The sequence below is a fragment of the Mesoplodon densirostris genome, chromosome 10 (genome assembly GCF_025265405.1).
Source record: "Mesoplodon densirostris isolate mMesDen1 chromosome 10, mMesDen1 primary haplotype, whole genome shotgun sequence".
Classification (NCBI taxonomy): domain Eukaryota; kingdom Metazoa; phylum Chordata; class Mammalia; order Artiodactyla; family Ziphiidae; genus Mesoplodon; species Mesoplodon densirostris.
In genome coordinates this window covers 78,549,672-78,573,753 of record NC_082670.1, presented here as the reverse complement: position 1 = coordinate 78,573,753, position 24,082 = coordinate 78,549,672, and the positions used below count along the sequence as shown (strand labels likewise).

General features: G+C 37.3%; 1 protein-coding gene and 1 long non-coding RNA gene across 19 annotated transcripts in view; one reads left to right on the top strand and one right to left on the bottom strand.

Annotated features, from left to right (window-relative positions):
• LOC132496665 (uncharacterized) overlaps positions 1-19,079 on the top strand; it is a 35,647-nt gene extending 16,568 nt beyond the window's left edge. Inside the window, exons 2-5 of one of the 4 annotated variants that reach the window (XR_009533512.1) lie at positions 3,111-3,211; positions 3,341-3,453; positions 12,935-13,087; positions 15,930-16,368. This is a non-coding gene — a long non-coding RNA (uncharacterized LOC132496665). Of the gene's footprint in view, positions 1-105; positions 190-3,110; positions 3,212-3,340; positions 3,454-12,934; positions 13,088-15,929; positions 16,369-18,811 lie in introns of those variants that run through there. The other 3 variants (XR_009533513.1, XR_009533514.1, XR_009533511.1) reach the window with 3 other exon arrangements.
• Positions 1-24,082, bottom strand: part of SLMAP (sarcolemma associated protein) — a 145,679-nt gene that overhangs the window by 4,688 nt on the left and 116,909 nt on the right. For all 15 annotated transcript variants that reach the window (XM_060109005.1, XM_060109013.1, XM_060109008.1 and 12 more), the window contains 7 exons: positions 23,481-23,561; positions 23,139-23,198; positions 10,771-10,893; positions 9,701-9,775; positions 7,129-7,449; positions 6,612-6,729; positions 3,309-3,480 (listed from right to left, as the gene is read on the bottom strand). In XM_060109005.1, coding sequence (XP_059964988.1) covers positions 3,309-3,480; positions 6,612-6,729; positions 7,129-7,449; positions 9,701-9,775; positions 10,771-10,893; positions 23,139-23,198; positions 23,481-23,561 — 950 coding nt within the window. The remainder of the gene's footprint in view (positions 1-3,308; positions 3,481-6,611; positions 6,730-7,128; positions 7,450-9,700; positions 9,776-10,770; positions 10,894-23,138; positions 23,199-23,480; positions 23,562-24,082) is intronic.

The following is a 24,082-nucleotide window of genomic DNA, read 5'->3' as shown; positions in this document are numbered from 1 at the left end:
AGGCACCAATCGCTATGACTGGGACATTTCTATCTCTCTATTTAAGACTTATAAGCATCAATTAAAAATAATTTTAAAAAATCTGTTTCTGATATTTTTCCATAGTGAAACATGCCACTTCCTGCTCTGGAAAACAGTTCACTGTATATAATATGACTTTCAGACAGACTACCTAGCCCTTGAACACAGGTGAGATTAATGTAAAACATAGTATGGTTTGCCCCTACTTTAAACGCCCCAGAAGGCAGGAATGCTAGACTGGTTTCACTTCTAGATATTGCATCTTACATGCAAGCTGGGCTCTCAGTCAAAGAGCAAAGACTGTTCTGCTGCTGGCTGTGCCTTTGTCTCGGCCTCCACTGCCCCACTCTGCCATTTCTGAAGGTTTTAGAAGGAAGAAAGACAGACAAGGGCTGATTATAAAATAAATATACCACAGGTCTGGCATACCAGAAAGATTCCTCCTCTTCCCTAAACACAGCCCACGAGGCTGGAAAGTCTAGAGTTCCTTTCTGCCTGTATCCTAGAAATTTCTCAATAAAGGACACATTTATATGGTGCTTCTGAATAATCCAAACACCTTGGAGTGATTAATCAGGAGCTCATCATTATGCACTCCAAAGATAAATATTACAGATGCAAATGTATAAAAACATCAATCAGAAGTGGTGGAGGCAGGGGGTTAGGGTCAGCAGCGAGTTCACCATAAAGTGGGAAGAAAGACACGGGTACAGAGAGGGAGGTAAAATATGAAAGGAACTCTCTGTTACCTAACAACGTTCCCAGAACAAGTCTGGGTAGTATGCCAGAGAATGAACTAAGGAGTAAGATTCATGGACTTCATGACAGCTTTTTTTGTGGGGTCTGTGGACTTCCTTCCAGAAGGCAAAAGGTTACCGGCAGGTTGCCAAAGCAAACTCAGTGTACCTAGACTAGTCTCTGCACTAAGTCTCTTAGAACATAATCAATTCTCAATGATATGATTCTTAACAGTGACTAATAAAGAAAAAGTGAAACGTGATTTGCTGACCAAAATTTTCCCTTATTTTCCTTTTCCACCATTCTTACATCCAGCCTGCCCTTTATACCAAAGCACTTAATCATTTCTCCGTTCCAGGACTTGTGGAGAATGACAGGAAGGCAGCTTAGTCCTGAAGATCCTGCTGTTTACCTTCAGCTTGTGAGTGGGTGGGAAGGACTCTGGCCCCAGGGCAAGATAGTGAAGCCAAACAACTTTCCTGAGTCAGTCTTTGCAGGGTGGACTTGTGTGCTCAATGTTTTATGAATTCTTAAATTACAGATATTCCTACTAAATCAAAATATATAGATGCTTTCTTAAGTCAAATATAAAGATGGTATACCATTATTTTTCTCTTAACACTGAGGATTAAATTTTACTTTTCTCATGTACTTTTTCTCTTTTAAATGTTAAACAGAAGCTGCCACACATATAAAATTTAATTGTCAGAACAGAGGTCACCTTCTGTAGCCTTAGTGTCACACCTCCCTTGGATATCATTTTGTTCCATCTTGCTTTCTAACTCAGAGATGAGAAAGGAGCTCAGTTCTGATTAAGAGGGAAATACCACACAATATTACCAGCACCTTTGGTTCTTCTTCACAAAAATAATCATATCTGGGCTTGCTTAGTTTGTAATATTTTAACCTGTGACAGTGCTGAAGATACATAATCATTATATTGTACACATTAAGTATGATTCTATGAGAGAAAGGAGAAAAAGGGGAAATGTTGAAAGGGAATATATGTGCATTAATAAAAGGTAGTAATTCATTTGCAGTGGATTACACAGATATAAGAATCTTATTAAAGAAGGTTTTAGTTACAGACTAGTATTCAATAGTTGACATCAGGACAAATGGAAAGAAAAGCAATTTCACATCATAAAGGAGCATGGTATGGTGACTACACTTCATTTCACAATGAAAACATTGAACAAGAAAATAGAAAAGAAACATACTGACAAGATCAGACATATTTTTAAATGTGCTGCATTTAATGCAATCCAAAGGCTACCAACAATTTAGATGCTGTGACAACATGCCACTGCCATTTGTGGGAACAGTTAAAGCATTTCGCACTGATTGCTCAGTGACCAGAAACAGGCAAACAAATAATGCAACAAAATGGCTAACGCATTCAGAGTAACATACAACAGAATTATCTTCCGACCACAGCATTCTTCCCAGATTTTGAAAGAATTATGGCATGTGGACTGGAAGGACACAAAGTGCTTACAGTATTAAATACTAGTATATTTACTTTGGCACAAAATTTGTGTTCCAACCAAATAAAATGAGATTTCTCCCAAAATACATATCCTTAGCAAGAAGATAAAAAATGAACATATTACAAAATCAATATGGCCACATGTGAATAAAAAATGTTACAGTTTTTTTCTTTAGGAACAAACATGAAGACAGAAGAACAATAATCATTTCCAAGTTCAGGATACTACAGGGAAAGAAAAGTGCAAAGGAAAACTACATGGATTAAACAGATCTTCTAAAAACACTTTTGGGAAAATTTGTTATTTAAGACAAAGAGTTGTCTTCAACTTCCTTCTGTTTAAAACAAATCCTTCATTTAAGAGGGTCTACAACTGGGGTGAGCCCTGCCGGGTAGATGAAAATGCATCAGCCTTCTCCATCCCCTAAGCCGGCCAGAAGTCAATACAGGGAATAGTGTAAGGCCAGTAGGACTGATCGCAGCTCTTATTGCCCCACTCTCAACTTCAAGGTTCTGCTCAGGAAAAGCCTGGGTGGGGTCTCTGCTCCAACATCAACCCTCACCATTTTAAACATGATTTTTTTTTTTAAAGCCACCAAGAAAATGGTCACAGAACATGTATTTGGCTGGCTGGGTATGAGCTGAGTTTTCTCATAAGCAACTTTTCAGGCCAGTGTCACCTGAGGGGTTTAGACAGCATTATGGTGTGGCCCCAGTTAGCTTTCCAAAAGTATTCTAAATTAAATATGATACTGTCTTTGAAAGATAAACAGTGAATCAAGTAATCTGGTACAAAGGACTTCTCATATAGGTCAACTAACTGGTAGAGAAAAACTTTTAACGTAATTTTGTTTATTTGTAGTTTTGAGACCAAACCTTACTGATGAATTCTCTATATATGGATCATGATACACAGCTAGAAATCACCAGGCAGAGATGCTCCCAGTATCAACTCTGTGACAGGTAATACTTCCCTTTAGTTCTAACTAGCATGAATATCTGATTTGCTTTTGGCTTTAAGTCCAACCATAATTGGGCTCATAATGTCTTTTCGCTTTACCTCTTTCTGTACATCCTTCGCTTGGTTTTCAGCCTTACTGAGAAGAGTTTTTAAATCAGCTGAATCCCGAAGATGCTGTTCTTTCAAGGATCCCACTTGATTCTCAAGCTCTTTCCTAGTCATCTGCAGGATGCTGAGATCACTGGTAAGCTCTAAACTCTGCTTCTGAGAACTGCAACATAAATATTGACCGAGTTATTCATGTAGAAACCAGACACAGCAGGAAGTCCAATTTCTTATACATTTTACGAGGAGGGATGGAGTGGATTTTAGATGAGGAAAGAAAAGTGTAAAAAAGAATGATATTTTCAATAAGTAAAAAGCATTAAAACCCTAAAACAATGAAAGTTTAAAGTTGTATCCTATTTTCATATAATCAAATACACACAAAGTTTGAAATTGTAAAAATAGAAGGTGACTAATTGTATATTTTGTCATATCACATTATATTAACTGTATCATAAAAAGACTCAGTGTAGGTCTTCTACAGGAAAAGAAAGCACATATTCCAACTATTTTCTTTAAGTACTTGACAAACAGGATGGCGGACAGAAACTTAAAGCTTAGGAGCCACTTCCAACTTAAGTAAAGATAAACCTACTGAAATGAGAAGACACCAAACTGGGGGGGGAAAGCACAAGACAAAGAACCAGGAGTCTGGGTTCTAGACCCCAGATCTGCCACTATTTAGTTGTGGGATGTTGAGCAAGTCACTTAACTGGTGCCATTTCATTCTCTGAGTAAGCATTTCCTGAGCTCTAAGATCTGTGCCAGGCACCATTTGCACAGACACAAATAACACAAGGAGAGTCTCAGTGCCCTCCACTGTCAAACAAGAAGACAGAACTCAATAATTTCTGAGGCTGTTTTCCATCTTAAATTCTATGATCGCTGTTATAACCTGATGTAAAAAAAAAAGTCCCATTTACACACTAGGAAAACAGCTTGATAAGCAGGAATAGAAATTCTTTGTTCAATTCCTTCTACACCATGGACAACAAAGAACAGAAGACCTGTATATTGTAGCTGTTTTAAAGAATTTGGCTCCATCTACAACAGAAATAGCTAAAGGAGGATAAGGTTTTCAAGACATCCTCTCAGGATGGATCATAAGACTCAGACTCAATATTGTAACTGAAGTACTATAGAGTATAAATCCCATGCTGATTAGATGCTAGGCAGATCGTAGGGTGTAAGTGTGATGTTGTCAGGGCAATATAGCTAGGAACTATATGGCATGTAAGACACTGTAAAGGGAGACTAGCTTCTAAATACTACTTACATGCTGGGGAGGCTTAACAAATTAACTTAGAGAACTATTAAATCAGAAAAGTTTAAAAAACAGAATTAATGTCTTAAATAGTTTTTGTGAGTTTAGACAGATAACTTGACCAATGATCTAATATTCCACCCTTCTGGGGCCTAATATTATTAAACCATATGCTTCTAACTCATGAGGAGTTTGTAGGATTGCTTTTCAATACTTAAACAAAATTTGAAGTAATTAAAAAAAAAACATTTAACAATCTTCCAGATTCCAATTAATTATATCTCAAAAATACAGGATCAAGTCTGAATCTTTAAAGTATGAAAAATTCCAAAACAAGAATAATTTAAGATAATCAGTACTGGTAATCAAATATCAGTATTTCTTGCTTGAGAGAATACCAAACTAAATGGATTCACCAGATCCAAATGTATTCCAAATATGAAGGACTTGAGTGTCTGTATCATCTTACACACACTTTATACCAATTTGCCCACATGTGCTGTCACACAGATGAGCAGCTGGTACATACATATACACAGACGTGTGCGTGTGTGTCTGTGTGAGACCACCCATTTATTTATTTATTTGTTTGTTTGTGTTTTGGGCCTTTATTTTGTCCTTTTCATATTTTGAAATTGCTTTTACAAACTTTTACATAAAAAACAAACATTTGTTTTGTTCTTTATTATTAGTTATCTTTAAACATTCAAAAAGTAATACACATAGAAAAGACTATGGAAAGATATGACACTGGAAGAGAAAAAAATGCTTTAAAGATACTGATATTGACCATATGATGTTGTAAGGCGTTTTAGAGAATAAGTCAGCACATCTTGCTCCTTCAACTAGTTCTTGATTTTTTAAATGTAAAACCAATATTACAGTTGCCCTTTTTTTTTAAATTGAGGTCCAGTGAGGTTAAATAACATTTTTTTTAAGATTTTTTTTTTGATGTGGAGCATTTTTTAAAGTCTTTATTGAATTTGTTACAATATTGCTTCTGTTTTATGTTTTGGTTTTCTGGCCGAGAGGCATGTGGGATCCCTGACCAGGGATGAAACTCACACCCCCTGCATTGGAAGGTGAAGTCTTAACCACTGGACCACCAGGGAAGTCCTGCCTTTGTTTTTATAAGAGATAACAAGGAATACTATTTTCTGATATATCTAGTCCTTTCATTATCATTTTTCCCTAAAGCTTGTTTTCTATGGGAACTGACCTTGGTCACTGAGTTTTTGCTAATCTTAATGCTCTTCAGGAGTATAAATACAAGGCTAACAAGAGAGTAATGACTCCCATTTTTGGTGTACTCTGGGGAGGGAGATGGATTAAAGAATGGCTTCAATAATAAACACGTACTACTTTCATATCTGAATTAGAATGTAAACATTGTTTAAATAAAAAACATGGAATGGATCAAAATTTTAAGGAAGAAATAAATTTTAAACTATGTAACAAGTGTTGATGAGAAAATAGGACTCCACTAAATTTGCTGGAATGAATCTATTACATTCATTGGTTTGCCTGTAAGGTAATGGATGTTAGAAAGATTTAATTGGTTTTAGCAAATTTTTGATCTCATATATTATTACTTTTTATATAACCCTGTTTGAAATTCAAAAGCTGACTTTGTATCTTTCAACAGTATCAATTCTTTATCATCTCCTGATCACCCTTATAAACAGAAGGGATCATTGGCAAGAAAGAAAAACAAACTTGTATTTGAAATTTATTATCATTTAGTTTAAAGGGCAAGTTCAATCATAGATCTTTTGCTGTCTGTTGGCGGGGAGAAGGGGCATTTAGTGAATCTATATTCCATGAGTACACCGAAAGGAAAGGACATGCAGGTGATGGCAGAAAGAAGTGCTGAAGTACTCATTTAGCGTGGTTAACCTGCCAGATAGCCAAAAAGAGTCTGGCTGAATATTTTCCTCCAAAAAGGTATTTAAGTATCAAAATTAAACTTAAAATTTAGATGAAAATCTAAAGATAAAGAAATATTTTGAACCTAAATAAGAGTTCTTGCATACTTGTGCAATTCTTTTTCTTGCCGCTGCAATTCTGATGATAGCAAAACATTTTCCTTTTTTAGAGAACGGCATTCGGCTTCCAATACATTCCATTCCTTTCTCAACTTCTCTAGTTCACCTAAAATAGTCCCAAAACACATTTGTTAATATAGGAACATAACTATTTTTTCCCTTAAACACGTAGATTTTACATGGCTATTCTTTGATTCCTGTTACTTCGCAGTGGCGCCTCAGGGAAGTTCCCATCACCCTGAACTTCAGTAATATTTTTTTCTCACTTCACTTTTATAAGACAAATAATTTTTAACAGTATTTAAATAAAATGTAAAATTGTAAAGATTTTCAATTTATTGTAGAGCTTACAGACCTGAAGAATGCTTATAGCCCCAATATAAAAACACTGATTTATACAACCAATCATTGTCAAAGACAAAACTAGCCTGAATGGTTATTTTGTACAAGTTATAAAGTTATCATTATCAAGAGTTAAGAGCTTTATGTAAAATACATTTCTTACCTTGTAGCCTCGTTGCTTCTTCTCTCTGCTGGTCCTCACATTGCTGACATCGAAGCTGAAAAGTATTTTGCAAACTCATGATTTCTTTCTCATATTCAGATGCTGCTTTCCGCCACCGCTCAAGCTCAGCTCGCACTTTCTTAAGCTCTTCTTGTAGAGAAGCAATGTCAGTGTCCCGCTCAGAGGCAGCCTTTTCTGCTGCTTGATGAAGGAGTAAAATTTCATCTCGGGCACTAAGCAATTCATCTCGAGTGCTTGTGATTTCACTGTCCTTCTCCTCCCGGAGGTTCTCAATATTGATGTGTAACCTCTGCAGTTGGGCTACAAAAGTATATTTACTCATCATTTTCTTAGTCCATAGTAATCAGGAATAAAAGAACAGCCCATATGGGACTGTAGTTACTGCATGGCCCAGGCTGTCAGAGCTGTTTGTTGCTTTTGATTAAACTGTACAAGCAATCCATGTTTAATGCAGAAAATGTCAAAATACAAAAACACAAAGAGAAAAAACCCCAAAAGCGATCTTTATTTCTCCCACACAGAGAAAATTGTTTCTAACATTTGGTACTTCCTCTCCTAGATTTTTTCTATGCATTTATACACATATAAATACAAAAATAGGGAGGGATCGTAATAAATACAATGTTCTCTATGCGGCTGCTGATGAATATTTTTCAACAACAAAAACCAGCTATACTAACTTTTTTGACTAATCCTTTATTTTAGACACTTGAGGCTGTTCAGATTTTAATTACTATAGACAATACACCTTATCACGCAATCTTGATTTTTTTTTTTTTCCTTAGGGTGCATTTGTAGACATAGAATTGCTTGGTCAGAGGGTAAGCATTAGTAAAACCTTTGATGTTCTTGACTCAGTTTTCTGTTCAAATGTCAATTCCTTAAAGAAGCTTTCTCTGATGGCTTATCTAAAAATAGCCCTCTGTCATTCTCTAGCCCTTTACTCTGCCCTTATTGGACATCACATTATATACTTATTTGCTTATTCATCTTTTCCACTAGACTGTACATCCCATGCGTGCTATCCCCAATACTAGAAGAGTAAACAATCAAGAATTATTGGTTGAATTAATGAATTAGTAAAGTTAATGAATATTGCCTAATGAAAGAGGTATATTTTTTAAGGATCTGGTCTTGTTGCCCTCATGACTTGAACTGGAAACAATTTGTATAAAATCATACTTGGTTCAGAACTAGAATACTGGTCTTGATTATAATAACACAAGAAAATTAGAGGTATAAAAATTCCGTAGGTAGAAAAGAAGAATAATTAAAATAATTAAGAGGATTTAAGGCTTGCGTAGGAAGAAGTTGCCTAATAAATAAACATTAAAGAAAATATTAGACCTTTTAAGTCTGTGGGAAGCGTTAAGAGGTAACAGATTCAAAAATCTGAAAAGACACAATGGCCATGGATAACATGACCATGGACTTGTGGATAAAATCCTGAAATATACATGCTGGCACTGGAGAGCACTCGATGCCCACGTAAGACAGCTTTAAGACAAAAGGAAGCACTACATCATAGAACTTTTAGGGATAATTGCCCATACACAATACAGAATGGAAGTATAGATTCAAATCAGATTTATATAAACTAATGGATAATGGCATTAAACTCTAAGAGTGTAAAGAGCTTTCAATTTAAAAAGATATACAACCTACCCTAGAAATTCTTGTTTGACCATAATACAATTTTTTTAAATAACTCACATGTCCCACTCAAAAATAAGAAAACCCAAAAGACTGGTTTTTCTTTGGGATATTTTAGGGCAAATATCATAGGCCTTATATAATGACTCCCCATTTCGTCTCAACAGAGATTACTTGTCTATTTAACTTCTTCCTACCCTACCTCTCAAACTAAAATTTTAAAATAACATTGGTTCCTTCTTTGACAATGAAGGCAAATTAATTTTACTTTAGGAATTTTACAGTGACACAGGAAAGACATCTCCTGGAGTATCTCACAATTATAACCTCAAAGTACCAGGAGCTCTGGTTCGAAGAAAACCCTTGACAGGCAGGGGTCTTTTGGGTCATTTCTGTAATGACCCTGTGATAGCCATACAAAGAGAGAGCAAAATGGTGTATATGAAGAGCAGCCTTTACCAATGAAGGGAGTGCAGGGACCACTGTTCTATTCCATTTGGTAAATAATTTTTGTTGCAGTGCAAGTGTGCTATGAGCATTAGAAATAATATCACTAAAAAGCTAAAAGTGCTGATGCACAGAGCTACTCGAACTGATTTCCTGTCTGAAGGCCTCCTTTGTAGTAAGTCACTACATAACCCAGAAAATGACAGTCTCACCAAATCCATATCTTCAATCTTCCTCTTCCCACTCCAAGTGGGAGGTACTACTAGAGTACTAGGGAATCTTCCCTTAAAAAAAAAGGGGGCCACAGAGAGCCCAGTTACAGTCTCAGATTCTAGGGAAGAACCAAAGCCTTGAACAATGGGAACCCTTTGCATTCTTACTTTCCATTTCTTTTGAATTGCTACAAACAAACAAACAGCAACAATCCCAAATAGCCTCGGGTGTTCCATACCTTGAAGAACCTGTATTTGTTTACTGGATTCCTCAACTTGATTTCGATAGGCTTTTCTTTCTTCTTCCAAAAGAGCTAAAAGTAAAGCACAGTATATCTAATTTTGTGATTTAATGAAAATATTCAGAATTGAGCAGCTGGAAGGTTCTAAGAAATTCTCTCCTAAACCTCACTGAAGGAAACAAAAGTTAGGCAGTGTTATCAGTGTTAGCAGTTAGGTAGTTTAAAGATTTTTTTAGGAGCACAAAACAGTAGTAAGTAATAAATGTATTCAACCGAGTAGTAGCTGTCTATACCTTGTATTGCCAAGATAACATGTGCTGTTCTTTACTTGAGAAGCATTCTTGATAGTTGTTAATCAGGATTTTGAGCTTAAATGTGAAAAACAGACTTAAAATCCTCATGTTCACTGCCAAGTACATAGTTAAGTACTTACTGACAGGAAGTTCACAGTTCCCCGTGGGATGCAAATCTTCCTCCTGGTCAGGAAGGCCATTTTAGAGAACATGAGGATTCTAAGACTTTGTAAGGTACTAATTGACTGCAACTAGGTAGCTGCTGTGAACGCTATAGAAATGTAAGCTCTAGGGAATAGCACAGACTCCAACTGGCCTATGACTCTTATCGGTTGGGACATTAGAAAATTCTATACCTTAACTTTGCCTGGTTCCTCTCACTTACTGAAGAATCCACTGTAAAACTGCAGGGAATAAAAATTTCCCTTATCTTATACTGAGTAGCTAATATTAGGTATAACTAAAATGTAGAAATTTATATTTCTATGTTTTTTCCTTTTGCTGTACTTAATGTGTAATTAACTTTTAAGATCTTTCATTGGTACAGGCCTTTCTTAATCTTCACAAGAAAGTAGTGCAACTGTAACTCTCCTCACTTTACTGATCTGAAACATAAGCTCAGAGAGCATAAGTGATGTCCCAAGATCACATATCTAATAAAGTTGTAGATCTGAAAGAAGATAACCATGCCTCTAGACTTGGAAGTTTGGGGCCATTCAGTTATATCTTGTTGCTTTCACATCCCCTGAAGAATCAAAGTAATCTTGATCTCACCTTGAAGTTCAAAGCATTTTTGTTTACTTGCTCTAGCTAGTTCCTGGGCTTCAATCAATTCCTTCCGAAGATGCTGAATTTCTTGTTTTGCCTCAGTTTCTGACTGTGCACCCTGCAAGTCATCTGACAAAAATATGTTTATTTTAAAAGCAAAGTTAGTATCATACCATAATCTCTACAACCAAAGATTAGCAATCTTTCTCATGTTTGGACATGCATAGTTAACAACATAGCACAACTAAGTTTAATAAAATTTAGAAGCAAATTGTATTAAGCATTTTAGTCATTTTACCTTGGAGAAAGAACACACATATGATTAAATTATTTTAGTAATTCATGGCAATGGTAATATAACATACATACTAATATATGCTAAATTATATATTTCACGTATATAAGGCTTATGTAGAACTTATGCAAGGTTTGAAATTTAGTAGTATGATTATAATGCTATTCTTCTTTATCAATTTTGAAATTTCTTCATAAGTCAGAAAATTTTCACTTGGAACTTAACTGGAAATGGAAAAACAGAAAGAAACTTTTCTTCAAGAAAAAATATTTTAGCATGATTTCCCCAGCTGTGGAATACAAAATAAAAACTAAGCTGAAAGCTCCACTGTGCTCCCTTCATCATCACTGTTACCTCAACACTACATACATAACAAGTAAATATTTGCTTAATTATCATTATTATTTAAAATTAATTAATTAATTTATTTTTGGCTGTGTTGGGTCTTTGTTGCTGTGCGTGGGCTTTTGTCTAGTTGTGGCGAGCGGGGGCTACTCTTCGTTGCGGTGCGCGGGCTTCTTGTTGCGGTGGCTTCTCTTGTGAAGCATGGGCTCTAGGTGTGCGGGCTCTAGAGTGCAGGCTCAGTAGTTATGGCTCGTGGGCTCTAGAGCGCAGGCTCTGTAGTTGTGGTACACGAGCTTAGTTGCTCCGCGGCATGTGGGATCTTCCTGGACCAGGGCTCAAACCCGTGTCCCCTGAACTGGAAGGCGGATTCTCAACCACTGTGCCACCAGGGAAGCCCTGCTTAATTATTATTATTTTTTAAGAAATTTATTTATTTTATTTCAGTTATTTTATTTTTGGCTGCGTTGGGTCTTCGTTGCTGCATGCAGGCTTTTCTCTGGTTTTGGCAAGGGGAGGCTACTCTTCGTTGCCATGTGCAGGCTTCTCATTGCGGTGGCTCCTCTTCTTGTGGAGCACAGGCTTGAGGTGTGCGGGCTTCAGTAGTTGTGGTACACGGGCTCAATATTTGTGGCTTGCGGGCTCTAGAGTGTAGGCTCAGTAGTTGTGGTGCACGGGCTTAGTTGCTCCGTGGCATGTGGGATCTTCCTGGACCAGGGCTCGAACCTGTGTCCCCTGCATTGGCAGGTGAATTCTTAACCTCTGTGCCACCAGGGAAGCCCAGCCCTGCTTAATTATTAAATGATGTAACCTAAGTGATTTTATCAAAATAAATTAGAGCCAGCATGACATCTCAAATAAGCTCCCTCCCCTAATTCTTTTCTCTCTAGTCACTCTGCTCATCATCTTTCATTGTATTAGAACTTTCTACTACTGAACACTGCCTGAAATGAATGTATCATCAGGTAGGCCATATTCTTCTAGTACATTCTATTTGACTACTACTTTGGTTTACAAACAACTCAGGCATAACAACTTCAATCTGTCAAAAAAGAATTAAGAATAAAATTTCACAGTGTAATCACTGCAGGTCTTAAATATTACAAACACATGTTTTCATCCTCATATCTTACTTCTCCCTGTCAAAAATCTGACTCTAGTTTCATCTATTTTAGCCAGTCTGTCAACTCTTCCTTCAAACAGTCATGGTAAGGGTGGAGGCAAAGAGAGAGAGAGATTGAGAGAGATTTTCCAGTGGCAGGTGCATTGTCACAGCAACTACAAAACTTCGCTTTCAATATCATGCATTGGGGTCTGCAAAGGTTCTAGCTGCCCATCTCTGGAATTGTCATTATGTAGGACAACGTCCTTATTCTTAGGAGTATTAAAGCAGGAAGTATCATGATGCCTTTATCTTTTTTTTTTTTAAAGTTGATTTACAATGTTGTGTTAATTTCTGCTGTACAGCAAAGTGACTCAGTTATACATACATTTATTCTTTTTCTTATTCTTTTCCATTATGGTTTATCACAGGATATTGATTATAGTTCCATGTGCTATACGGCCGGACCTTGTTGTTTATCCATCCTAAATATAATGGCTTGCATCTGCTAATCCCAAACTCCCAGTCCTTCTCTCCTCAACCCCACCTCCTCCATGGCAACCACAAGTCTGCTCTCCATGTCTGTAAGTCTGTTTGTTTCGTAGATATGTTCATTTGTGTCATATTTTAGATTCCCACATACAAGTGATATCATATGGTATCTGTCTTTCTCTTTCTGACTTACTTTGCTTAGTATGATAATCTCTAGGTCCATCTATGTTGTTGCAAATGGCATTATTTCATTCTTTTTTTATGGCTGAGTAATACTCCATTGTATATATATACCACATCTTCTTTATCCATTCATCTGTTGATGGACATTTAGATTGCTTCCATGTCTTGGCTATTGTAAACAGTGCTGCTATGAATATTGGGGTGCATGTCTCTTTTCTAACTGGGTATATGCCCAGGAGTGGGACTGCTGGATCATATGGCAAATCTATTTTTAGTTTTTTGAGGAACCTCCATACTGTTTTTCATTGTGGCTGCACCGATTTACATTCCCACCAACAGTGTAAGAGGGTTCTCTTTTCTCCACACCCTCTCCAGTATTTATTATTTGTAGACTTTTTAATGATGGCCATTCTGATGGGTGTGAGGTATAGTTTTGATTTGCATTTCTCTAATAATTAGCGATGATGAGCATCTTTTCATGTGTATGTCTTCTCTGGAGAAATGTCTATTTAAGTCTTCTGCCCATATTTTGATTGGGTTGTTTTTCTGTTATTGAATTGTATGAGCTATTTGTATATTTTGGAAATTAAGCCCTTGTTGGCTGCATCATTTGCAAAGTATATGTAAATATCATTTGCAAGTATCATGATGCCTTTATCTTACTTTCAAGTGGTCTGGCAAAAAATATCTACATAATATCCTTCAGTAGATATTTTCCTACTTGTATGTTAGGGTTTTTTTCTAAGTATTTTTGACAGTTTGGGCTAAATAATTCTTTGTTTTGGGGCTGGCCTGTGGATCGCGGGGTGTTTAGTAGGTTCATTGGTTTCAACCCACTAGATGCTAATAGCACTGCCTCTCAGTTGTAACAACCAAAAATGTTTCCATATACTGCCCAATGTCCCTGGGGGTATAAAATTGCCCCACCTTGAGAACAACTGTTCCATGTTAATAACTTTATAACCAAGAGAAAACAAATCTACACATAGGCTTCTTTCTCACAGAAGCACTGGTTAGTAATTCTGAAACTATTTTCTGTATATTCTAAAAATGTTTTAAAAAATTAATAAATTGTAGACAATGGCATCCAGGTTTCTCACTATCGGGAAAGACAATTACAGATATGGAAATACGAAAGACAATTAATTCTGTGGTGTAAGGTACGAATTAGAAGAAGATCTGAATGTACAGAATAGACTCTAATAGATCTGAATGTATAAAAATAAATAGATACAGACATGTGAGGCAGTAAATATAGCCATACATGTATGTATGGATATGAATATACATACATCTATTTCTTAACTCTGTCCACTCAAGTGGGCCTAGAAGTAATGAACACACCATATACTCAGATCTTGGTTTGTAAATACCATTCTCTAGTTTAAAAAACTAGGGCTCTGTGGAGAAATGGCTGATTTCAGGACTAAATCTAAGTACAAGATGAATGTAGAACATCTTTTTTGTGTCAGAAAGTAAGAAAGGACTCAAAGAATGATTGGGTCCAAAAAGACATAAGGGGCTCCCACTGGCCAAACATGAGACAATTTGAGTATCAAAATAAATAATGATAGTGACAGATGATAATCCACTGAATAAAACATGAATCCATGAATTCACACTGATATAGAAAAAGAAAGGAAGGAAGGAAAGAAGAAAGGGAAGGGAAGAGAAAACTCTTCCATGTTGTAGAAAGCTTGCTAATAAATGTAGAAGGATGACAGAATTATGAAATCACTACTTGGCAACTATGATTATAATAAATGATTCAGGCAATCATCATAAGGAGACATCAAAGCTAAGAAGATAAATGTTGGAGGAGTAACAGGATATTTAAAGTTAACATCATCAGTGAGAGAACAATTCAACATCAGGTGCCTCCTGATATGATGCCCCAAATTATTTCTGTTATATTACTGCCAAAGATGCACAACTTTAATCTAAATACGAGGAAACATTAGATACAACCAAACTGAGGGACATTTTAGAAAATGACCATGGTTCTTCAAAAATGTCAATGTCATGGAACACAAAGAAAAACTGAGGAACTGTTCCAGATTAAAGGAGACTAAAGAGACTTGACAGATGAATGCAACGCATGACTCAGGATTTTCTGAGGACATTATTGAGACAACTGACAACACATGAATAAGGTCTGTGTATTTGATAATAGTAATATATCAGCTTGTAGTTAATTTCCTGATTTTGAGAATTATACAGTAGTTATGGAAGAGAAACAGAAAACACACATGAAAATATTTAGGAGCAAGGTTATCACGCCAGCAATTTACTCTCAATGGTTCAGGGAGAGAGAGGGAGGAGGAAGGAAGAGGGAAAGGGAGATGAATAAATCAAATTTGGTAAAATGTTAACAGCAAATAGAGTGAAATCTTAACAGTTGGAAAATCTGGATGAAGAGTATATGAGGTTCTTTGTTCTATTCTTGCAACTTTTCTGTAAGTCTGAAATTATATCAAAATAAAAAGTCAAAAGAATAATTTCTACATATATACATAAACAAATAAAGAAAACATGGCAAAATACTAACAACTGCTGAATCTAGGTGATGGGCACATATGGAAGTTTTTGGCATTCTTCAATTTTTCTTGTGTTTGAAATTTTTCATAATTAAAAAAGGTCTCTTGAAATTACCAATCCTAATGCTGCCATCTTGGAGCAATCATTTCTCCCTATATTCTTATCCTTAACCTATCTTCCCCTTCTGCATTCTATATTGCATTGTGACACTAGAGCAATTTTCTTACTGAGATCAAGAACCTACACTGCTGGGGCTTCCCTGGTGGCGAAGTGGTTAAGAATCCACCTGACAATGCAGGGGACACAGGTTCGAGCCCTGGCCTGGGAAGATCCCACATGCCGCAGAACAACTAAGCCTGTGCGCCACAACTACCGAGCCTGCACTCTAGAGCCCATGAGCCACAACTACTGAAGCCGGCGTACCCTAGAGCCCATGCTCCGCAACAAGAGAAGCCACCACAATGAGAAGCCCGCGCACCACAACGAAGAGTAGTCCCCGCTCGCCACAACTAGAGAGAAAAGCCCGTGTGCAGCAAAGAAGACCCAATGCAGCCAATAAATAAATAAATAAATAAAATTATTTTTTAAAAAAGGAAGATAAATGAAAGCCTTATTGAGCTAAATAAATACTCATTTTATTTAGATGTGCAAGTCAAATGGAAATAAATGTTTTTTAGGAACTATGATGAGGTGAAACGATTAGTAGAATCTGTTTTCCTTTTAACACAAATCATGTCTTTAGAAGTGCTTGGTGTATAGTCTGGGCCAGGAACCAGCTTTTCTCAGACTAAGGCTAAATCCTATAAAAAGGTCTACACCACACAATAACCCACTAAAGAACCAGTCATGGCACACAGAATACGTGATACTCTAAATTAAATTTGGTGTCACTATTTCTTCAGAAGAGTGACTGGAGATTTAACTTAAAATCTGACCTTTGCTTTAAATGTGGGTGAGATACTCTAAACCACGTGGTAAAGGGCCAAATCAAAACATTTCTGCCTGAGTTCTATTTTGCATGTGCATGTTTGTTGAAGGCTAATGTAGCCATAACATCTGTTACCTCAGCAACTGACAGAAGTGACCTAGCAGAAGCAGCTGGCCAGGTGGGTGCCATCCTCTTTCTACTACTATCACCGATTCCTTTGGAAAGTCTGGTAGTTTGGTTGCAGGCTTGGTGGATGAGAACCTTCACAGTGGAGGAAGACCACTTTCTTGCTGTGGATATGTGTAGTCATGTGAGATAGTCCTAGGTGGTAGCCTATGAACTACCACCTCTTACTGTTGGCAGCAGCCTCTTACTGTTGATTCTCACCCCTTTGCCATTCCTTCTGACCAGCCGGGTTCCTTCTTGACAACTGGATCTTTTGTTGGCTCCTTTGTCCTTCCCATTGTTCTTCTCTTTCTCTATAAATTCCCCCTGCTATCACAGTCCATCCCTATGCAGAGAATTCCCAAACACTGTTACTGACTTCTTTCTGACCCAGTCTTATCTTTCTCCACATCTGCCTCACACAGCCTGTGTTGCACCACACTTTCCTACTGGTAAATGTTATTCCTACATTAAACATTAATCCTATTTGTACATGTCAGTACTATTTTAAGGAAAGGCATGGCTCCCTTTTCCCTCTTGGTGTACCCTGACTTATCTTTAACCAACACATTTGGGAAGCCCATTCTGACTACTGCTCCACCCCTCCCCTGCCCCTAGCCAGGAAATTAGCTCTGCTCTCCAAAGTTTTCACCACACCTATTAAAACACTTATTACGCTATCAACATGTCTCCTTACTCCATAGGACTGTAGCCTCCTCATGTGTCTTATCTCTGTATCTCCTGGGCCAATAAATGTCACAGAAATAAATGAAAATGGCTTTCCAGTCCTAGTTTCTGTATCACACTTCCAACTGCATTTCTGGTTCCGAGGGTGACAATACAAAACTTCTGAACGTGAAAGGAAGAACTTTTAATAATTATGCTGGGACAACGGGTATAAATGGTTTCAGGCAAAAAAAAAAAAAAAAAAAAAAAAGGTTTCAGGCAAACCAGAACCTATGGAAAACCTTCCTGTTCAACATGTGCCAAACTAAAAACATCATTGTCTTTCCACCACATCATTTAGACTATGTCCCTAATTATTTATACGTCCTGCAAGTTGGCAGTTGGATCTAGAATCTTGATCAGATTCAGGTTCAGTTTTTTTGTCACTGAATACATCACATGTGGTATGACACACTTTCAGGGTCATCTCAAATGATACTTCTTCCATGAATCACCTTTCCTCCCCATCTCTTCTCAGATAAACAAAAAGAAACAAATATAAAATCTGGACGTTCTTTCTCCTTTCTTTGACTCCTACTGGCAACAACCACCAAGAAACAGCTTATCATCTATACCTCTTCTATAGCCAGTTTGTCTAGAAACTCCTCAAATCCCAAAGAGAGTCTTATTAGACTTTGAAACCACTGGAGTCTCTGGCACAGTTCCCTAAATAAAGCAAACTTGCATTAGACACTACTTGGACTGAATTCCAGTCTTCTTTTTGTCTTTTTTTTTGGGAAATGATTTCAAGCATATAAAAACCTGTGGATCAAGCCACAGCTTTATTTCTCTCAAAAGTGGCATAAATTGGTTGAAAATAATATTTCAGGAAAAATTACTACTGCTATCATCATTTCATTAATATCTCATGGTGAATGTTTAATCTACTTTAGATTCTTTTCCTAACCCTAGATGACTAACATGACAGGTAGCACATTATAATTCTAAAAAAAGATTGGCTGTTTTTAAAAAAGGAAATAATAAAATTTGAAAATAATGGCTCAAGAAGCCAGGCATAGGGTTTCAATGAATAAAATAAAGGGTCTACTTTCTACAACTCTCAAGGTTAACACTGTGGTCTAATAATTTATACTCTTCATTTAAGAGAAAAATTCTGTCAGTCTACTGAACCTAATTACACAGACAACAAAACATAGCCACATATACTCAAGCATAACCCAAGTGTTTCTAATAAATGACAGTAAATACATTATTTTAAAGAATTTAGGACTTCCCTGGTGGCACAGTGGTTAACAATCTCTGCCTGTTAATGCAGGGGACACGAGTTTGAGCCCTGGTCCAGGAAGATCCCGCATGCCGCGGAGCAACTAAGCCCGAGTGCCACAACTACTGAGCCTGTGCTCTAGAGCCTGCAAGCCACAACTACTGAGCACGCAAGCCGTAACTACTGAAGCCCACGCGCCTAGAGCCCGTGTTCCACGACAAGAGAAGCCACCGCAATGAGAAGCCCGCGCACCGCAACAAAGAGTAGCCCCTACTCGCGGCAACTAGAGAAAAATCCGCAAGCAGCAATGAAGACCCAATGCAGCCAAAAATAAATAAATTTATTTAAAAAAAAAGAATTTACACAACTTTTACAAAGAAAAACAATGGATGAAACAACCATTTAGGGCTATGATGACTGTTTCTTGGAGACTCTTCTAAAATTTGCCGCTTCTAATGGGTGATTTTTCTTTATCTAATTACTGATTGACTTAACAATTCTTTTTTTTTTTTTTTTTTTTTTTGCGGTACACGGGCCTCTCACTGTTGTGGCCTCTCCCGTTGCGGAGCACAGGCTCCGGATGCCTAGGCTCAGCAGCCATGGCTCACGGGCCCAGCCGCTCCACAGCACGTGGGATCCTCCCAGACCAGGGCACGAACCCGTGTCCCCTGCATCGGCAGGTGGACTCCCAACCACTGCGCCACCAGGGAAGCCCAACAATTCTATTCTTAAAATCAAGCTGCAAAATCTTTCAAGAGGTGTTGATAAAAATACCACTTATTTAAACAAAAGTTGGCAATCATACAGAAATGTAAGCAAAGTTTTTGGGTTCTGTTTTTGTCACCTTAACTGAAAGCAAGGTTAGGGAAACTAACCCATTTTCATCAATGGCACTCCAAGCAATTACCAGTAGCATTCATACACCCACCCTCCTTCCACATACACCTTGTGTTTTCCAGTCTCTATCTCCTACAACTTCCCCTTTTATACCCTCTTCCTTGAGTCTGATTCTCTAGCCTATATCATGGGCACTTTTACAGATATAATTTAGCCTTCCTGTTGTACTCAAGAATTAAAAAAAATTTTGCCCTGACATCTGGCAAAGTAAACAAATTAATACATTATTAACTGGAAAATATCCACAACCAACAACTGCTTTTCCCTAAAAGATAAAGTAGGAAATATTTTTAAAAATCCCACAATCTTATTTAGTTAATGAAAAGTTACCCTTTAACTGATAGGTTTGCCTTTAAAAAAAAAATTTTTATTTATTTAATTTATTTTTTTGGCTGCATTGGGTCTTCGTTGCTGCACACGGGCTTTCTCTAGTTGCGGTGAGCAGGGGCTACTCTTCATTGCAATGGGCAGGCTTCTCATTGCAGTGGCTTCTTTTGTTGCGGAGCACGGGCTCTAGGCATATGGGCTTCAGCAGTTGTGGCACACAGGCTCAGCAGTTGTGGCTCGCGGGCTCTAGAGGACAGGCTCAGTAGTTGTGGTGCACGGGCTTAGTTGCTCCACAGCATGTGGGACCTTCCCAGACCAGGGATTGAACCCGTGTCCCCTGCATTGGCAGGTGGATTCTTAACGACTGCACCACCAGGGAAGTCCCCGGATAGGTTTGCCTTTGTTAATCATCATCATTATTATTATTATCAGTATCTTCATTATGGGGCTTAACATGTTATGTTCCCAACAACATATTAAGTGATCTACTTGTACTGTTGCATTTAATCCTCACAATAATCCTATGAAGTTGGTTTTCCCCAAACCAACAAACGAAAAAACACTGAAGCACAGAGGGGTTACGCAATTTGCCCAAGGATATATTACAAATAAATGGCAGGGGCTTCCCTGGTGGTGCAATAGTTAAGATTCCACGCTCCCAATGCAGGGGATCCGGGTTCGAATCCTGCTCGAGGAACTACATCCCACATGCATGCTGCAACTAAGAGTTCACATGCCACAACTGAGACCCAGCACAACCAAATAAATAAATAAGTAAATTTAAAAAAAACCACAAATAAATGGCAGAGCTGGGACAGAACTCAGAGATCTTTGGCTCTTAGCCTCTTGGCTAGAGCCTGTCACTTTCCTAATGCTCTTGTGGTTTTATAACTTTGATGTAAGAGGTCTATTATTAATTCATTCAACATACATCTGAGTTTTTCCAAATATCTGGCATTGTGGTAGGGAAGAGGATAAAAATAAAATCTAAAGCAGACGGACACATAAAATTACAAAAGCACTAATAACAGTTGAATATAATTAACACAACCATAAACACTATTTACAGGAGTTACTCAGTTTTCCTGGGTATTTCCCTTGTATACAGGAGGTATACATGTTATTAAACTCCTGTTGATGTTGTTTCTTTCTAAAAAAAAAAAAAAAAAGATAAATAAATCTTATAATCAGGGCCTCCCTGGTGGCGCAGTGGTTGAGAGTCCGCCTGCCGATGCAGGGGATACGGGTTCGTGCCCCGATCTGGGAGGATCCCATGTGCCGCGGAGCGGCTGGGCCCGTGAGCCATGGCCGCTGGGCCTGCGCATCCGGAGCCTGTGCTCCGCAACGGGAGAGGCCACAACAGTGAGAGGCCCGCATACCGCAAAAAGAAAAAAAAAAAAAAAATCTTATAATCAATCTGGATTTGGCTGCTGAAAAGCTTTCTGTGAGATTTCTACAGTAAAAAAAGATCATAAGAACAGCTACTTCTTTATGACGGGTGTCCCTTCCTCATTCACCTCCCTTCTTGTTTCTGTGTGTCCCCCAAAGGCCCAAGGTTCCCAAACTTTTTCAGGATCAGCAACAACGTTCTATGCATTAATGGTCTTACGTTTCTGAGAAGAATCAGAAATGCTCCAAGATGAGATTTCTGGCCTGTACACACATTAACTTAGATTTATTATTACCACACTAGAAAAAAGGCATGTCTCGTAAACACCAAAGGTCACCTGAGAAGAGTGCAGATCGGTAAGAATACTGGAAACTATTATCATACTTAAAAACAGGTTGGCAGTTGGTTGCCCGGGCCAGTAATCCTCAGGGCTTCCCTTGGTACGGGAATTCAGTCAAAGGTGGCTCAAAGAGCCATGTCAGCTTCAGTATCCATGGGGGAGAAAAGAGAAGGCCATGATGCCCAGACTAAGGAATTCGAGAGAATCTGGGTAATCTCTTGGTTAACCAACCCCAATCCCAATCATTATACAAGTAGGAGAGCAGCAGGATCATTCAGGGTGAAACTAAGGCTTCCTTATATAATCCAAAACTTAGGGTCTGTACTGGGAGTTCCCTTAATAGCCCAGCCAGAAGCAAAGGCATTTCTATACAAAGAAACCTCCACAGGCTGCTTTTGCTGCTAATTTCCGAGAGTTGCCTGGTATTGGTCCACTGCTACTAAAATGCGTAACCTAGTGAGCTGAACTTATATGTCAACTTTTCTTGTGTATAATAAGGCAATTATAAAAGAGACTAAATGCAGGGTGGGAGAGGGAGGGGATATGGGGGTATATGTATACATATATAGCTGATTCACTTTGTTGTACAGCAGAAATTAACACAACATTGTAAAGCAATTATACTCCAATAAAGATGTAAAAAAAAAAACCAAACAATTTTCTCTAAATGAGAAATGGACCAAAACACTTAAAAATGAATCTTTGGTGTAGCAGCTGTTGTCATGATTGCAAAAAAAAAAGGAGACTAAATGACGACAATCACAGATTTATCAATAAGCCATCCCCAGGCACTTTATTTTAAAAACACTTTTATAAATGCTAATTTAATTCCTACCCATTTCATTCTAAACAAGTAAATATCAAATAAATGTACTTCTTATTTAGAAGTGACACAAGTGAGATAATTTATTATATGCACTGCTCATCTTAGTCCAACCCAAAATTTCTAGAAGAGTCCTAAGAACCTGGGGATATTTACTGGAGAATGAGGAGGGCCAGAAAATGAGGAAATTTACAACTGCTACCATATGATAACAGAGCAAACGGGTAGTTCTTTCAAGAAAGTTAATATTTTAATCTATTTTTAGTTTACATTAAAAGTCGTAATGAGTTTCTATCAGAGACATCAAGGTAAACACAAAAAAACCACAGCTGCATTTCACATTCTACCACTTATTGCCTTGCCTTCATATAACTTTTATTGATATAAACTATTTTACAATTTAAATGTTTTTCTTTAAAGCACTGGCACCAACATCAACATTTTAAATTTTAGTTCCTGCTACTTTAGAAAACCTATCTTAATCTTTTAAGTTAAAACTTAGTTTTAACTAAAGCTTAAAACATCATATAATACATGATTTTGTGGCAAAGGGTGAATCTGATGCCCTGGTTTAAAATGTCTTAAAAACAAGTTAAAATACCTTTTAATAGGGACACTTTAGCAAAGGGTTCATTTAGGTCTTGCTCATCCATTTGGGCGTCTACAGAGGGGGGAGAAAAGATAGTTATAAACAGTAAACTCTATTAGCAAGCTATCATTATCAAAATAAAAAACTGAAATTTATACAGCTATTGTATTTGCATCATTGAAAGTAGTTTTTAAATTTATCCAAGATTCAAGGGAGTGACTTGATAAATAGAAGTACTGCTTTTTCCCCCAAACACAAACTTTGAGATCTCCACCCACACTAACCTGCATACCTAAACTGCTTGGTAGGTAACAATAACAGCTACAGATTTATAAATATTAGGTTAAAACTCACCTGTAGTGTCGTCACTACTTTTCTCCTTGCTTGGACTCAGAGTATCTGATAAATCAGATTCCTTTGCTCTTGCCTGGTTCTCTAAGAAGTAAATAAATAAATAAATAAATAAATAAATAAAAGTAGAATCTCTTTATAATTAAATAGCTTATATCAATAAAACTGCTTCAGGCTATGAGTGCTCTAAATCTACTGGTATGCAAAATACTTTTAAAATTAACTGAGGTCACTGAATCTCTTACTTCTTCACCACTCTAGTCCAAAATGGAATGCTGGTTATTACACGTAGCTCATATTAAATTATAATGTGGATCATGATTGCTGTGCAGAGGAGGGCTGGGGTTTTTGTTCAAGGCTGTCCACTGGCCAACTGGAAACAAAAACGAAGCAAGCTTTGCTAAAGTATTCAGAGACCTGCAACAAATATAGCAAAATTCCCAGGACAATGTGGATACTGTATGAAGATGAGGAAAGAAAAGGGTTCTATTATATAAAAACACTAGTTAGGTTGCCTTAGTAATATTTATACTCATGATAAAAACTCTTTTTAAAAAAATCACCATTGTCTTTTATAAAGTAACATTTAAAACAAGAAAATTAAC